General features: G+C 33.4%; 2 protein-coding genes across 2 annotated transcripts; one reads left to right on the top strand and one right to left on the bottom strand.

The window, feature by feature from the left end:
• Window positions 1-287: 287 nt before the first annotated feature.
• Window positions 288-845, top strand: LOC110735983 (mitochondrial import inner membrane translocase subunit TIM23-3-like). Its single transcript, XM_021916151.1, has one exon. It carries the CDS (start codon window positions 288-290, stop codon window positions 843-845), a length of 558 nt encoding a protein of 185 aa, XP_021771843.1.
• Window positions 846-1,518: 673 nt separating this feature from the next.
• On the bottom strand, window positions 1,519-13,386 carry LOC110737117 (pseudouridylate synthase 7 homolog). The gene is made up of 21 exons (XM_021917489.1): window positions 12,999-13,386; window positions 12,824-12,902; window positions 12,530-12,727; window positions 11,572-11,786; window positions 11,130-11,202; window positions 10,663-10,719; window positions 9,682-9,761; window positions 9,531-9,593; window positions 9,364-9,451; window positions 9,068-9,170; window positions 8,852-8,955; window positions 7,207-7,280; window positions 5,523-5,587; window positions 5,238-5,407; window positions 4,548-4,615; window positions 4,397-4,457; window positions 2,977-3,014; window positions 2,817-2,885; window positions 2,435-2,714; window positions 2,146-2,240; window positions 1,519-1,931 (listed from the first exon to the last, which is right to left on the bottom strand). Exons 1-20 carry the CDS (start codon window positions 13,238-13,240, stop codon window positions 2,205-2,207), a joined length of 2,163 nt encoding a protein of 720 aa, XP_021773181.1. The 5' UTR covers window positions 13,241-13,386; the 3' UTR covers window positions 1,519-1,931; window positions 2,146-2,204.
• Window positions 13,387-18,068: the final 4,682 nt, after the last annotated feature.

Genomic DNA, 18,068 nt, shown 5'->3' on the forward strand with positions numbered 1-18,068 from the left:
TATTCCTCTAAAACCATCCATATTTTTTCGGTTAAAAAAAAATAAAAAATTATCCGTAATTGACTAATTTCCTACTTAATTTCTACTTTTGTTTCTTTTTTTTTTTTTTTGGTTTTGAAAAAAAAAAAAAAAAAATCCTAATCAGAATCGACTTGGGAAAGAAGTCATCGCAAATCCCCCATAAAATTCGAAAGCCCACAAACTCAAAAACCCTTTTCAACAGCATACATACAACATACATCACCCTAAAACCTCTCTAAAACCCTCCCAAAAAAAAGTGATCAACAATGGACGATTTCTCCCAAAATTCAACCCCAAAATACAAAAAATACTCTCCATACCAAGAGCTTGCTCCAAACTCCCCTTACCTCAAGCTCTACTATCTTCCTACCGCCCCCGAACACCTCTTTGAAGAACAAGCGTTACGAACTCGTCGTAACGCCTTCGAAAACCTCACCTTCTACACTGGCACTTCCTACTTTACCGGTGCCGGCTCCGTTAAGGGTTCTTTTGAGGGACTCTCCTCAGCTCAGTACGGAGAGTCCCTCAAAATCCGAACCAGCCGTGTGCTCAACATGGGGGGCTTGAAGGGTCGAAGTTTTGGTAATACTACTGGAGTTTTAGGTTTGTTATATGCTGGAATGGAATCCACTATTATTCATAATTTGGATGTTGATGATGCTCATGCAAGAGTGTTGGCTGGTGTAGGTACCGGAGCGGTTTATCGTGTCGTATCGGGTTTTCGGTCTGGCGTGATCGGTGGTGTTGTTGGTGGTATTGCTGTTGGTGCTTTTGTTTATGGAAAGCCATTGTTGAAAAGATTTGCGCCTAATCTGCCTATCTGAAATTTTGGATTAGTCGTATTTTTCCAATTTGATGACATTGCTAATATTTGGATTTTTTTTAACCCAGAAGATGGTGTTAATTACTGGTTTTGTATCAAATTTTTTATTTAGCTAAATTGATCAATTTGTTGTTCTCTGATTTTCATGAGGACGTTATTTATGCAAATTATATGATTGTAATCGCGATTTTGACCTAATTTTTCTGATTTATCACGTAATGCGTTGTTTGTTTGTTGTTTCGTTAACAATCCTGTGATTAAACAATGTAGAATTGAAATGCTTTGCGTTTTATTGACTACTGTTGTATATGATCACAATTTTGGTGTGCGTCAATCAACACAATTTACAATTTACATATTCAAGTTGAAAAAAAATATAAAACAATATGAAGCTGAACCTAATTGGCCAAGTCTAAGGAGTGTGATTTTGTACAACACTTTCACTAACAAATCGATCATAACCACTGCCCACATTCCATGAAATTGCGCACCACAAATGTGAGGCCTGCATTATACAGTATTTATTATCATTCTGTATTGAAATATTGAACATTTTTCTCAAATAAAAGTAATGAATTACTTGTATAATTATGTAAAAAAAAACCTCATCACATGCTTTAAAATCAGGAGATACAACAAATTTGAAGATACAAGAAAAAAAAAATTGCAAATCGTGACGTGAATGGTAAAATAAGTTTTTATTTTTTTTTCATCAGTTGTAACATTATATTGTTAGCATACATTGCTTCTAAGAACCCATGATTATTCTTAAAAAAAAAAAAATAAATAAATAAATAAATAATTTAGAAACATTAGATTATAAACTACATAGAAAAATGAACTTGATTCTATGCTACATGTTATACAAATTACATAAGCTTCCCAGTAATATTCTTATTACATGAGGTAGGAGAGCATGTATGATTGAATTCCCATGGCATATCTGGTGTCTTCTTATGAATCCTTGGGATGTCCTATAACATGCTCTGTTACGTTAAACACCTGTAATCATCCTTTTGGCAAGTATTTAGTCTCCGGTCAATGAAGACTGAAGAAACATTCATATCTCAGCTCACAGTCCAGCTCTCTGTAAAAAATAAGATATACATGCTACAATTAATTACAACAAATGTAATATATAAGCAAATTTAAAACAAGTATACTGCAATTGTTCAATGGTGCGTGGAATTCATTAAAACAGACAATAGATTATGCCTTGGAAAGTAATTCCAGAACGTTTTAATTTTCATGTTAATAACATCCTAATAGCATAAAACACGGTAGCAATCAAGAAAATATACCTGCCTCTGCGCATATTCCACCTCATATAATTGAATCAGACATGTGTTCCTTCATGCAGCTACACTTGGTCGTTCAATGTTTTATGAAATGCAACCTGTAGTTGAATGGTTGTTGTCAAGTAAGATGCCAGCAATCTACTAATAGGGGTTGACAAAGTCTTTACTAAGAAATTCATTAAACTCCGTAAGGAACTTAAGAGCCAACACAGCCCAACAGAGTAGCAATATATGAGCAAATAATAAAGGAAAGAATCCTTCAGAATGACATCACAGAGATTGTACTACGTACAGATGTTGATGTTTTGAGGAGCTCCCTTATAGCCATTGTTGCGTAGCAAGATGATGGGAGGGTAAAACTGAGCTTGAGAGCTGTCTGTGTGGCCTGATTTGGACCATCTGACTCAGTGTTATCTGGAGTTCCATCTCTACATTTTTCTGGTGCATCACACGAATTGCTTCCATTGGTTTTATCCACCTTTTGAAACTTAATTTCAGGTTCAGTCTTGGCAAGAATGTCCAAATCTGTATCTGCCAAAGGTGTACTAGCATCCGAATACTTGAGTACTTCCCTGAAAATGACAAAAAAATAAACCTTCATGATATCATTTCTGCTACTAACTCAACAAAAGTACAGGATATAAGATAAAAAATAAACATGAAAGAAGGAATACCACTCAAAATCAATTGGTTTCTGGAAAACACGTCTATAAGCTCCACTCATACTTGTTATTGAGAATTCTCTGAAAAGGAGAATACGGTCATTAGATGCATGCCATATTGAATGTGTGGAACAAGTAAGATTATTTATTTTATAATAGCCGAATAACATACTTGACATTGTGTACACTCTCTGTCAAGCTGATATTATCCTGACAAACACCAAAAAATGACATAAATAAAAAAGAAAAGACAGGATCATGTCCAATGACTGTCAAAACTACAGAAAGCCAAAGTAAACACATAAAAGCCAGCATGAAAGGATATCTGCCAGGTTTTGTAATTTTGTTACCAAATGACCAAAGCTTTCAAAAACTGATCCAGCCAGAGAGTGAGAACCACCAAGAACATCAAAACCCTGACCCCCCCACTCTACAAGCAAATTACGAGTATAACATTTCAACCTAAAATTTTGAAACCTGCGAAATTCATGGATAAAGGGTTTGACCCAAAATCAACCCAAAAACAAACTGAACTCCTTTATGACTTATTGACTTTCTTCACTCACTCATTTCCAGAAACTGGATCATAGATTACATTCTTCCTTTTGCTGTTCAACATTAACAAGGACAATTAATAGAGATGCAAATTTGTTGCTTCATTGCAGGGATGGTAGTCAGGTTGGTAAAGAGAACCCTGGAAGACTACCGAAAAAATATCTTAGTACTTACAAGGTCAGTTTGATTACAAGTGGTTACAAAGTCTTTCCTCATAAAGTTTTGAAAGATATGGAGTTATCCCTTTGTGTCTTTTTTTTTAAGGGGAGAAATAGCACTAAACCCAAGATACATACATACATACATACATACATACATACATACATACATAAATAAAAAAAATTATTACTAGCCTAGATGAAAGAATTTTCCAGTGTCAGGACAAAAGCAGAAACAGGTCATTGTTTCAAAACTTTCAACTTCAAAATCCCCAAAATTTTAGTTGGGATATTTCAACTTGAACAGCATATGACACTGTTTATCACACTAACAAAAGCGAGCTGAGGACAGGGAAAAAAAATTAAATAAATAACCTACCCAGCCCAAATTATGGCAAGTAGATAGAACTCCATAGTTATCAAACATTAACTTCCTCGTGCATTATAATCCACTCTGGACAAGACTTGATATTTTATGAGTGACCACTGACCAAATAAGTGTAAATTTACATCAAAATAATTGGGAAATCTTGCCAGACATAACCCTTGTAAACAGGCATCCCTCCCTTAGACAAGACTTTTCAGTTTAACATTGACAATGTGCCAAGATAACTGAACAGATTACTGTAAATTAGCAAGGTCTCATCTGATACAATTGGCAACTTTGACATGCTTTTGTCTGTTTCATGAGTGCTTTTTAAAAAAAAAATGTAAAATTAATTTATTTACAGAAAAGTCAAATTGAAACTAGCAAACACAAAATAAATTTATCTCTCTCATTTTAAATATATTCAATTAGACAAAATTTCAGTTTCCAATTTTCCTATAATCATCTCCATGTTAACACCATGCTGCAGATATTCAATTGAGTAGATGTACCTTCTTAGCCAGGTCATGATAGACATCAGCAACAGCATTTGCTGGATACATTACCCTTGAACTGTCACAATATTTGTGTTAATGAGGAACATATCATGATCTAGCACCATACCAATGCAATTAACCAGCACCAATAGGACATGTAACTCACCCGGGCAATGGAAGGATAACATCATCAATTGTATACTTTTGTTTGAGCAAATCTTCCTCGTCTACAGCCTGATCAGCAGTATTATTAGAACCAAGTGCCAAAGCAATAACTTAGCATTGTCATGGTGAAGTGCAAATAAGCAATTGTACAAATGCTAGAATATATTAAGCAAAAAAGGATCTGCAAGGAACCATTATAAGATCCTTGTAACAAACAAGGACTTAAGTTTCAGGACTTCAGTAATGTTGTCTGTAAACCTGGATATGCCACACAGCGTTTGTATCATAGACTTTTATTGCTTACATCTAGAATTTTTCATTAAGCTATTAGCCTTCATTATCAATCTGTGATTTCTTTCCTCTAATTATCTTCCCATTTACTTTCAATTGGGTACTGTAATTTACATAGACTTCCATCCATGTGTTAATTTTTCTTCCCTAATTAGACCAAATAAAATCAAATCAATTTTAAAATATAAATACAACCTGCAAACTTGGATTAGATAGGTTAGGATTTCATCAAATTGTACACTATGACAAAAAACCAAAAATATTGTTTTGAACATCCTAGCAATAGCATCAGTTTGTCCTTCACACAGATAAAAGCATCACTAAAATGTAAGATGCCAATAGCAATATAAAGGATACATAAGAATAACAAACAAGTAGGAAAATTTTGTAAGCATCTTACTTTGACTGGAAAAATCTTTTCATCAGGGACATCAACTTCAATCTCTTCTAGATTGCTAATATTGTCTGCCTCATCAATAATATCCTCCTCACACTCGTTAGGGGCAGTAATGAACTCGCTGCAATCTTCTTTGCAATAAACAAGATCTCCAACAACAACACTGTCAGCTCCTGCCAGAAAATTAAGCAGAAAGCTAGTGTAATGAACAGAAGATCAGGAAAATAATTAGGAAATAACAATAAATTTTTTTCCAAAGATCACATACAAAGGTTACAAATTACATACCATACTTCTGTAATCTAACACTTGCTGCATGATTCCATAAGTAGCTTTGGTAGCTGTGTACATACCTGAACAGAGAATTAATAGAGCATGTCACAATCTCAGTCTACACAGAGAATTGGGCATATATGCAAGCCTAATGACTTCCCTCTTGCTACTACCCAAGGAGATTTAAGCAGTTAGGTGACCATCATCTCTATACTACTCGAAGTTTCTGAAGTATAACTTCAAGTACTCGTAACTTCCAGCATACGTCAACCTCACAAACTAAAGAACATTATCATACCATGAATATAGTCAGGAGGAAATCATGCAATTGTGCTGCTGTTCCTCCCCCACCCCCCCCCCCCCCCAAAAAAAAAAAAAAAAAAAAAAAAATCCAAAGAGGAAGCATTAAGAAAACGAAATAAGATAACCAGTATGTTCTAGCTTCGAAATTTGATGGCATTACGTACAGAATACAGAAGTACCATAGCTCAGGAAACAAAGTTAATGTTAGAAGCATCAAAACAATTTTTGATAGGTAATCATCTTACAGAAAAACAGCTAAGATAGATACAACTTTATGCTCATAGATTTCCACTGATGTTCCAGATCCAGGTTTAATGAAAGAAGCTTTGGACAGAATGAAAAGTCCCAGCTGGCTAAAGTAATCAATGGCACAAAAAAATAAAAAACACAGAATCAAGTACTTTGAATAGGATATTCCAGTTAGGAAGCCAGTGACTAATACTTTGTTTAGATTGAAGGAAATGGAGAGAAAGGAAGGGAAGAGAAATGGAAGGATGAATTATCTTTCATTTGGATAACAAATGAGAAAGGAAGGGATTTGGAGGGGAGAAAAATGGAGGGATTAAAATGTAAGAAATTGATCTAGTCAACAATGGAGAGATTTAGAAAGAAAACTCATTATTCTTCCCTCTCCTCCCCTCCCTCCCCTTCTTTTCCTTCCACTTTCCCTTTCCAAACACACTATAAGAGCTAAAGGCAATCCTATCGGCAGCAAATATCACAACCGACAATATCTCTCCCGCATTCCCCTTTTTCAAATACTGGAACTGTGTTATTGGAATGTGTGGTACACCCGTACAGTAGGTTCACAAATTTAATTAGTGAATAAAGTCCTCATACTAAGTCCTATGTTCTACAATAGTGCATTTTAACTATCCAGTCATACTAATCACAAAAATCGAAGTTATGCAATGTCAATTTTCAATGTAGGCTCATATTCATATTCATCAGCTTTTATATTATTACACATTAAAAAAGGCTCATTAACTGTTTGTTCTGTTCAACTAATGTGAAACAGAAGACGCTCATAGCATTTTAGATCAAGAGTCATATAAAAAGGACCTCTTTGCCATTACAGAGTAACGCTACATACATCCACCCTACTTAAACCTGCCCTGGGCAGGCATAGCTTTAGGGAATTGGCATATTGTTGATGTACCCGCTATTAATCTGCTAGCTGCTTAATGTTACAAAACACTGCAAAAGTACATGTTTACTAATAAGGTGTATGCTTAATTCTCCAAAATGCCTATCCCATAGTTATATTATATGTTGGCAAATTTAGAAATAATTAACAACAAGCCTGCACAAATAAAATAAGCTGCTTCAAGTCTTCTCAAGAATACAGACCTCACAGTGAACAAGTAAAAGTTGGACAGCCAACACAACCACTTACATCATTCTCATTGTCCTAGGAATAGCCTTCAGTGCCTGCTGGTAATTCCCAGGGGACTTCTTTAGACACAACAGCTGTAAAGTTAGGAAGTGGGAATCAAATGAACTGTGATAAAATTTCAAATAGTAGGCTGCAGCAACAGAAAACACCAATGAAAGAGAACTGAGTAGCAGCCCATCATCCAATATATAGGGGATTAGCAGAGCTAATTACAGTAGGCAAAAACAAATATGAACTGGAAACAAGCCTGAAAAGTGAAAATTGTAGCCTTATAACAGAGTATTATCACCCAAACAGGATTAACTGACCCTCTAACTGGTAAGCAAGACGATTTTTCACCTGACCCAAAATGAAGCTGAAAATTAAGGGTCTGTTCAATATTTTAGATTCTGGCTTTAAGATTTTGAATAGTTATCTAATGCAGGTTGTTGTATAAAGAGCACAAATTAGCAATATTTATATTAATTGTATTGATGCTGAAAACTGGAAATGACTGTTTCTGATTTCTAAAATCTGGTTTTTTGGCATTAAATAAAATGAAAGCTCACTAAGGCACAAGCAAAAGATTTCGCACAAAATTTTACCCAAAATCAAACTAAACCTGATCTGAAAGCTGTCTAACCAACTACCAACCTTTTTGACAGGGTTACAATCAAGCAAACATTGGATTATAATTCCACAGAAAGGGCATAATCACGAGAGCATTCTCAGTTATGTCTAAACTGATTTTTCTATGATCATTTCAACAAATCATACAGACAAAAGGTTGCAAAAGGTTATACAATAAGGGGTACAATACGAATGCTGCTTCAAGGCTAAGTCACAAACTCACAAGGGATAAAAAAACAAAAGTTTACCACTAATGAGCAGAAATTGCCTTGTCAAAATTATCCAGTAGAAAATCAAGGGTTATTATTAGCAGTTGTAAAGGTAGTCCATATGCTTGGCACAAGAGCAAAACAAATTCTTAGCAAAAAGGCAAAAACTACAGTTTAATAACATAATATTATAATCAAACTGTATCTTAAACCCTAGCCTCCATTTGTGAATTATGTAGGGGCTTCCATCAAATGAAAAACCCAAATTTGTTATTCTCGTGGGATAAATCTTTAGACATGTTAGTTTACAGGTTAATTTTAATAGATCTACCCTCATTTTGCAAGAAAATTTCTCCCATCATTAAGATGAGTTTGTCTCCTCTCTTTTTAACAGCTTTATTTTACTTTTTAGCTTACAAGTTTAATAATCTGATTTCTATAACGGAAGATTATTATTGGTTGAAGATCTTGAACATCAGGTATCAGAGATGTTAAGTAATTAAAATTTGTTATTATTGGAACATTAACATATTAAAGGAGTAATTTTAAAGAGAACATCCTAGTAGAGCAGAGGAAGAATTTCAAATTGACATTTTTTATTATCATTTACTGGGATACTAATTTGTAGATGGTGTATGGCAGTTTATTAATCATAATGTTTCTATCCTCTTCAATTAATAAATATAAGATAATATCATATTGTTTTAAACACATAACAATACTTAATTATCCATAATGCCCAGCTTTCTCTGTTTTAAAAAGCCTTAAACAGCTGTAATGCAAAAGTGTAACCTCCTCTAGAAAGGCGTTAAGAGGCGTGGACTTACAATAGACCTCTCAGCAACCATATGATGTGGCAATCGCCTCAGTGCTCCATCAACATTGTTGCTTTCCTTGTATTGTTCCCGAATCTTTCTCACAGCTTCCCTTTGTAAAATCTCAGTCAAGAAAGACTCAGCTTATTTCACTATGTACTGTAATTGAAAAAAGTTCACAAGATGGGTCCAGTCCAGTCAAACATAAAAATTTAAATGCAAGGATATCTCCCTCCCTAGGATCAAGAATCATATCAATCGCAGCTTTCCACTCTCCACGAAGTAAAGCAGCTCCAATAAGATGAGTTGGTATTGAACCACTTCCAAACCTCTGTATTTATTCATGCCAATATTGCTCCATTTAGTTTGCATATCATCAACATAAAGAAATTGTGTAAAAAAAATTTCATTGGGGGGAAAATGTGCGATGAGGAATTTTTAAAGTAACGGTGTCAGAGACTTCAGCTCAGCAGCCTGACTTTTGTCAGGAATAATGCAGAAGCACAGAAAAGCAGCATAAATACCTGTAGACCAAAATAGTTAATGAATCCATGCTTTCCTAAGGCATCAGCAGATGCTTTGATAGTGTCTTCAGAATCAGCAGTAACACCTCTGAGAAGATAAGAAAGCTCTGACACCTCATACTTGATGATAAAGGACAGGAGTCCATACTTCATCAATGACATCTTACCTCAATGTTATTGTAAATCTATTGCCAAAAAGCTGCCCAAGCTGAAGCCCTTCTTTAACATAGCTAGAAAGTCAAAAAAGAAGTGTCAACAGGACATATAAGCAGATTCAAGAAGACATTACAAGTTCAGAACCCCATATTTTCACCATACCAGAAGTCACCAAGTTTTATACCAATCAACTTCGCATTGAGAGAAGCCAATCTACTAGCCCGCTGCTTGAACATAGTTACCTGTGAAGAAAGATGAAACAATGAAAGTAAATACATTGCTTTACAAAATGTGTATTGTTTCAACTTAACCAACAGAAAGTCCAACACAGTGATCAACATTTCCCAACAGCTAACTTCCAGATATGCAAAAAACGTAGGCAAAAGTTTTCAAATAAGGAGTAAATCAGGCAAAAAAACATGCACAAGGATCAAAATACACACATGAGCCCAAGCTTACTGATCAGAACATATATACGTGTAGTATGCCATAGGAGACCACATGAAGTTATGGAGTATAAAATTTGGACCCAATAACTACATATTAAAAAGAAAAGGACATGCTTTGAAAATATGACTCCTGAAAAAAAAGAAAAAAAAAGGGTTATAAGAAGGGTCAAGGAGAGAGAATAATTAGAAGAAAAAAAAAATGCTGTTCTTTTCACAGTTTCAACTTTCACATTTCCCCCTTTATACTTTCACAGTTTCACACTTTCACTCATGTTGTTTCTTAACATAAAGCAATGAACAAGTTCATAAAACTAAATAAATAAATAAAAAGACTTTAGTTAGTTGTTTGTAGAAACCAGAAAGGCCTAAGCAATTGGAGATCTGGAAGTCAACTGCTACAAAATGTGAAGAATGAAGCAATAGAAGATCAAGAAAACTGGGTACATTTATGCTTCAATGAAAACCAGTATATTCATGCTTCAATGAAAACCATTAGGCCTTGGCATTTAAATGTCACATGAACAGTGGGTTCACATATCACCACTAGCTGTTTTACAATATTATGAGCTTCCAGCAAATGAATGAAAAATTAAATTGGAGAAATGCATCGACAGAACATTAAATATCAGGGAATGGACAAAAAAGAAGAAAAAATGAGTAACGACATCAAGCTCAGCTGTAAAGAGAAACATACCTGTTGAGTGGACACAGAACGTTTATCCTTGGTGCCTGAAAATCCAAATGATTTAGGCTGCAAAACAGAAAGCAAACAAACTTTTAGTAAAGAATTGATAGTCAATAATTTATGAAAATAAAGAAATACAATTTAATATTAGGAAAATTTGTCACAACAGCCTTTTCTACAAGCAATTTTGCCATTTACAACACTTCAAAAAATGTAATTTGTAACCTTGTGAAATCAAATCATTTTATTTGATACTTTTTGGCCATTTCCTGTGTTCTGTTGCAATCATTAGATCAGGAACCCGAAAAATGCCAAAAGGTATCAAGTTTAAATAACTTTGTATTGCAACTGCCACAGTTGCCTAGTGAGGATGTCAATTTCTCAGTATGTTGCATGCCATTTCATTGTCAATGAAGCCAATGGAACCCAATCAAATTATCTGCAAAATATACACAAAGAAAAATAGGAATGGTAACCTGGACACCAAGCATCTTGCCAATCAACCTCAAGACCTCTTGAGTATCCTTGTTCTCCTTGTAAAGATGAAACCTACATGAACAGATCAATAATGCATTTCAGAAACAAGCTGGAGAAATAAGTCAAAATCAGGTAGAAACATGAAGTAACTTGAAACATGTCTATCAAAAAGATATTGATATGTCATTGTTCAATTTGAGTCACATATGAGAGTTTCGCGGGAAGCCGGGAACAATACTGGCATAAAATTAGCACACCTTTCTTGCAAATTAAAGCCAATTAGCCATATACTCCCCATCTTAGTCCTCTCTTTGATTAGCATCATGCAATATGCATTTAATTCATTATGTTTCCATTACAGATATAAATATACAATAATGTTAACCAGTCTTCAGGACAAGAAGCATCAATTCAATGGAAGAACCAGACAAATAATCATACCTGAGGAACTTGCCAAGATGCTCTGGCCAGTCATGAGAACCTCTTTTATCAAATGGCTTCTCATCCCTATCTTTTCGCTTCCGGAAATTTCTTCCTTTATTTTGATTTCCTGATGAATTAGGCCTCACTCGAATGCATTTCGATAAATCTTTAGGACCATCTATTGTGTCTGTGACAAGAAATTTCAGCTTTTCCTTGAAGAAGTTGTGCACCGCCTGTATCATCTCAAACATACACAACATAAACTTTTGCCCAAAAAAGGTTAAGTGAGAACTTGTTAATAATAAACAGGGAGGATTGACTGGCTGACTACCCAAACCATTTCCCAGGTTCGATATCAACATCTATGATATAATCCAATCACCTTCTAGGCCTCAATTCCAGCCTTTCGGAAAGACTACATACTGCTAGAAGGTGCACAATAGTGCTACCCTTTGTTACATTAAAACAGTAAATATACAATAAAAACATTATGAGCCGGAAGCAAATTATACAAATCCAAATTATAACGAGTTCACAACCATTATGAGCTGAAAGCAAATTATACAAATCCAAATAAAATTTATAATTATAACTCTATATCACTATAATTATTCTAAATGTATTTTAGCAAGTAAACCTAACTAAAGTAGCAAGCCATTTGATACAAAGCCATAGATAGGGCTGGGAATCCCTGACCCGACCCGAAGTTATTGAGAGAAACCCAAACCCGACCCAAACCCGAACAACCCGAATTCGACCCAATTTGACCTAAATTTTATATTTCATAATAATATTCAGTGTTACAAAAATTTTGATAATTTCTAAGGACAACCCGAAATCTGACCCGAACCCGACCTGCTGACCCGAATTGCCACCCCTAGCCATAGAGCACATATGATTGTATACTAAATCGAAATACAAACTAAATTCATAAGATTAATGCTAAAGTAATCGGAATTGAGAATCAAAACATTACCGTGCGGTGAACTTTATCCGAACTCGGAGAAAGAACTAAAGGAGAAATATCATGATCAACACCAGCATTAATCTTCTCAATCATTTCTTTCAGGCGATCGGCATCCGCGTCACCCACTAACAACCTAAATGACTCAATTTCTTCAGTGTAACTTTTATCTGATTGCTCAGCTACAATCTCTTCCTTGTTTTCAGCCAACTAACAATATCAAACAAAACTCAAATTTCACAATCACAAACGAATTCAAAAATTGAAGAACACCTCAACTTAAACTAATACTAATTAGGTAAATACCTCAGGAGAAACATGCAATGAAGTTAAATGCACAACATTTCCATCCAAATCAACTTCATTCACAATGAAATCCGAATACCTAAAAATTTCAACCAAATTTAAACAAAATCAACACATTTTGAACCAGAAAACAATGGAATTAACTCATTAAGAAATGATTTTTTGACGATGATACCTTTGTTTGAGAATGCCGCGAAAGCCAGGGAGTTGAGAGATGTAGCAGAGGATTCCGACATCAGGTTCATCGACACTCTTCAATGGAGCTTTGTTAATGGAGGTTTGAGAATCGGCGGGAAGATTATCGACGGCGGCGGAAGTCATTGTCGCCGTCGTAGTTGGCGTAGTCGACGGTGGAAGAAATGAGTAGGGTTTAACAAGTTTACTGCACAGAAATGTAAGTGTTCGGTTTCGGAGCATCAGAAGAGGGGTTTATGCCATTGTGATGAATTATAATTGTATACGGTGTGGTTTAAGATTCTGTTAACTTTTTGCTAAACTTACCTTTTCTCCTTTTTTTTTTTTGGGTTATAGGTGATAAATTATAATTTCTCAAAATACCCCTCTCATCTTTTATTTTTTTAAAAAACAAACTACCATTTTTTTTATTTAAAAATATAACTACTTTAAAATAATATAAAATAAAAACTGCCATTTTTTCCTTAAGGAAAGTTATATCCTAATATTAGTATAGTGTCCGTGCGATGCCCGATTTATAAATTAAATTATTAATTATTAATCTCATAGGGAAAAAAAACAAAGATAATTCAATTAGTAATAAAGGGCTCATTTACTAATAGTTGATACAAAAATAAAGGAATGTAATTTGCATAATATTTTCAGTTATTAGTATTTTTTTTATAATTTCATTTTATTAATTGAAAAATAAATGAATATTGCGCCACGTAATTATATAAGAGAAGTAGACTCATTCATAATCTATCTCCCGTTGAAAAAAAAAACAAAATTATCTTGTCATACCTTCCGCTTCAATAGCTACAATCTAATACGAAGTATATGTTTTACCCGTCGTATTCACTAAAATCTTTATTATTATTATTATTATTATTATTATTATTATTATTATTATTATTATTATAAATTTAGCATAATATAGTCTAAACTTACATAGCTAGAATGAAAAATATATAAAACTGAAATGGAAAGTATATGAATCAAAATAATCACAATTATATTATATGAGTTGGTTAATATTTTGTGTATAACTTATAGTAGGTAATTAATGGCATTGGCTACAAAAAAGGAAAAAAAGAAAGAAAAAAAAAAAAAAAGAAAAAAGAGAGAGAGAGAATTTTGGAGGGAAAAAACAGCACCACAAAATGACACGCGTCATTCCTGGTGTCTGTTTTAGTATTATGCTATTGATGATTAGCCTCCATGACTTCATCAATTTTTAAACCCACTTTTGTTTTCTTAAGAATAAGGTAGATAATATTTCAAGGAAAAAATAAATAAATTCGAGCTATATAGATTTCTTATATTGCACACAACTTGTATTGTAAACAAGCTTTTAAAAAACTAAGAAAATTTCATAATAACTTCCCAAATAACTAGTAATATGAGTAAATTCTCTAATACAGTAACTTTTAAGATTGGTTTTCTTTACAAGTACATGATATATCTCATGACATATTTAGTGTTTGAAATGAAAAACATGATGTAATGGCAGCTTATACAAACTCTGATCCATTTTTTTTCAAGTGCAATATTTTTCTAAATCAGTCGTTTTTTATTATTCATTCTTTTGTTGCTGACTCATCATTCTTTCTCCTTCCTCCTTCCCTTCTTCCTCCTCCTTCCTCTCTCAACAATCATGGCAGATTTTTCACCAAGATATCATACAACGACCCAATCACCACAACAAAACATGAGCCCCAATCTCATTTTCGACGTCCATTTCTTGCAGCTTCGACGCAGAATTCAACGAAAACCCATGGAAAAAATTGAGCAATAAAGGGCGACATGGTTAACCCAAAAGGGTAGATGTCAAAAGTTTTCTTGTGAGCTTTTCCTCCTCCATTGTTGAAGCTGCTATATTACTAAATTAAGAAATTGAAGTTCGATGATTAACAATTAACACTAGATTGTGAAATTGAAATTCGATTGTTAACGAATGACGTTTGACAATTTAATTAATCCGATGAATAAAAAAATTATAATCATCTTACCTCATAAGTTACTTTGATGGTGGAGAGAAAACTTCACACTTCAATGGAGAATTTACAGAGTACTTTAATGGCAAAAAGAAAGGGTAAAAAATGAGAATAATAATGGTGAAAAATAAAAAAGGGGGCGGTGAAAATAAAATTACATTATTATTATCCCAATTTTATTAGGTAAAAAGACAATTTTAACCCTTGAGAATGTATCTCAAGAAGAAAAACTCATAATTTTTCTTTTTTTCTTTTTGTTTTGCATTTGTGGCTTATTCAATTCGCACAAAAAAAAAATCTCGTGAAAGTCAATTGTTATAGTAAAAAAGGAGGGGGGTAAGGCCAAAAATTCAAAAAACCCTAGCCTCCTTTCTCTCTCTTCTCTCTCCTAAACTTTAGCCTCCATTGTAAATTTTGAAGGGGCTTTCATCAGATTTCGCCGGTGGAAAGCCCCAATAGTTGTTTCTTATAAGTTTTAATTTTTTTTTTTTAATTCTTAGGTTATAATAATGTCTCCCTCGAAAAAAGGGTTTATCTCCTTCAAAAGACATTCAAAAGACAAAGTTTTTTAGATCTTCTTCGAAAGAAAAGGTTTTTCGAACTCCTTCAAAAGACAAGGTTTTATTTGCGTTTGATAGGGTCTCCAATTTTACGGGGCTACAATTGATTATTGCTCGGATTTGGGTTACAAAATCATCACAAGAAATATCTTCCTCACAAAATATTGAAGCATCGACGGATCGACTCAAAAAGTTGTATGAGACAACGAATTGAGAATATGCCGAATTGTTATATCTATGTATTTGGATTCTTAGCACTTCTTCAATTAATTATTGTTTGATTTTGTTAAATCTGTTTTCATTATCATTGTTTATCAATTGTAGATGTCGTATGACTTTAATTAATGAAATTTAGTGTCCTTTAGGACTTTAAAAAGGGGGGGGAGGGGTAAGAAGCTAAAGGAAATGGGTATGCTACCAGTTTATCAAAAGAACGAAGTACCTTTTATAGCAAACAATTAGTAATGAAAATGGTTATTGATTCTGTCTATACTACTCAAAAACAGTATACCAAACATGATCTTAGCTTAAATAAAATGAGGGGACATAAAACGTCTCATGTCGTACTTGTGTTCGTGTTCATGTTCGACGATAAACTCGTTTTTGGGCCCGTTCTACATACGCACGGATTATGCATAAGTTATGATTTATTCTTAAAACTCACAAATTACTTGAATAACTTTATTTCATCGTCTTTTGACATATTAAAAAAAAATTGGCTTAAAAGATTATATAATCAAATTATCTAATTGCATGGTAGTTAATCAATAATTCGTATTAAAAAACTAATTATCAAACCTTGTTATAATATTATATTTTTACATCAAATATAAAATTCTTTACCAAATCAATTTCTTAGAGTGCGCCTAATATCTTGAAAATAATGGTCCTATGACATGCAAGCAATGTTACTAAGAAAATTCCATAATATTCCTACATGAAACTCTTTATTTTTCTTGATATATTCAAGTCTCCCTTCTTTGCAACCTCAAATTTTTCCTTTTCAATCATCATCTTCATTATAGTAACATTTTACATAGAATTTTGAGATATATTTCTCTAATTTTTTTTTTCTTTTTTGGGAACTTAGGTAGTGATGTGATAAAATCTCTAATGAAAATTTTGTATTTATACTAAAGATTGGTCGGGGGAAGATAAGGGGTCGATGAATTAAATGACGAATGTGATTAAATTGAATATAAAGATATAGGGAGAAGAGGAGAAGGTTAATAAAATTTATTTTGTTGAATTTAAGTAGAAGTTATAGAATTTAAACAGTTATTGAAGGGGGGACCCGGAGAAATTCAATGTAAATCTAAGAAAAGAAAAATGATTCTAGAGAAAGGTAATAGAGGAGGAGAACACGTGGAAACTTTGATTTTTGTTTTTAAATACTAATTAAGTATAGATAGGTCGATGACTTTAACACTAACTTGACTTGTTAATTAAACATGTTGTGCCGTGTTATGTTGACTCGTTTCATTGAACATGTTAGATCACATGACATTAAACCACCTTTCCTATGTTTGGTTTGTGTTGTGCAGTCTTGTTATATGAAGTATTAAAAATATTAGCCTCATTTAGATATTTATTATCAGCCCCATAAATTATTGATTATTTTCTTATAGATGGGATGAGTTGTGATAGTTTTATGTTGGAAATTTCAATACTAACCTGAATTGTTTAAATAAATGTATCATGTTGTGCTAACAAGTTTAATTTAATTTTATTATGTTTGATTCATATAATGTTAGTCATGTAGTGTCAGATTTTGCTTGCTCTACTTTCCACCCCATATGATTATATGAGTCATATCCTTGTAGTCTGGGGATCACCTCATCTAATTCTTTAAGAGGATTTTCTTTATTTATGTTTTCTTCTACATATAAAAAATTATTTCCTCTGTTTCAAATAGATAACACATACTTCCTTCATTTTTTTTAATACTTGCAACATACACATTTTTCACGGTATTTAAGGAAAGCAATCTCACATGATTTCACACACTTAAAATGAGGTTGAGGGATTGTAAGAAGTATAACTAAGTGTGCTATGAGCTTTAAATAAGGTTAATAGTGCAATTTTTACCACCAAAAACTTTCCAATTAAAGTGTATTGCAAGTATTGCGACATTTCCATTTTAGGGAAGTGTTGAAAGTATAAAAAATCGAAGGAAATATGTATTTAACACAAATATTAAGGAGCGTTTGGATAGATTGACAAAAGATATAAACACCCTTACCATTTACCATTTCTTTTGCTTCTAATTTGAAACGAAGTAAGAGTATATTAAAAAGAAGGTGCCCCAATTAATCTTTTTGATAAACAGGTTATTAATCAGATGACAAAGTTGTAAATAAATGGCCAAATATTAGAATGCTCATGATAAAACAGCTAACACCATGAGCGATTTTACCAAAAATATGCATTGTTCATGATAGAATCGCTATTGGTATAAGGCCCTGTTTGGCAAAACTAATATAGCGGATAGCTTTTAGCGGTCGAATAGCGAGT

This window comes from Chenopodium quinoa, unplaced genomic scaffold (assembly GCF_001683475.1).
Source record: "Chenopodium quinoa cultivar QQ74 unplaced genomic scaffold, ASM168347v1, whole genome shotgun sequence".
Classification (NCBI taxonomy): Eukaryota; Viridiplantae; Streptophyta; class Magnoliopsida; order Caryophyllales; family Amaranthaceae; genus Chenopodium; species Chenopodium quinoa.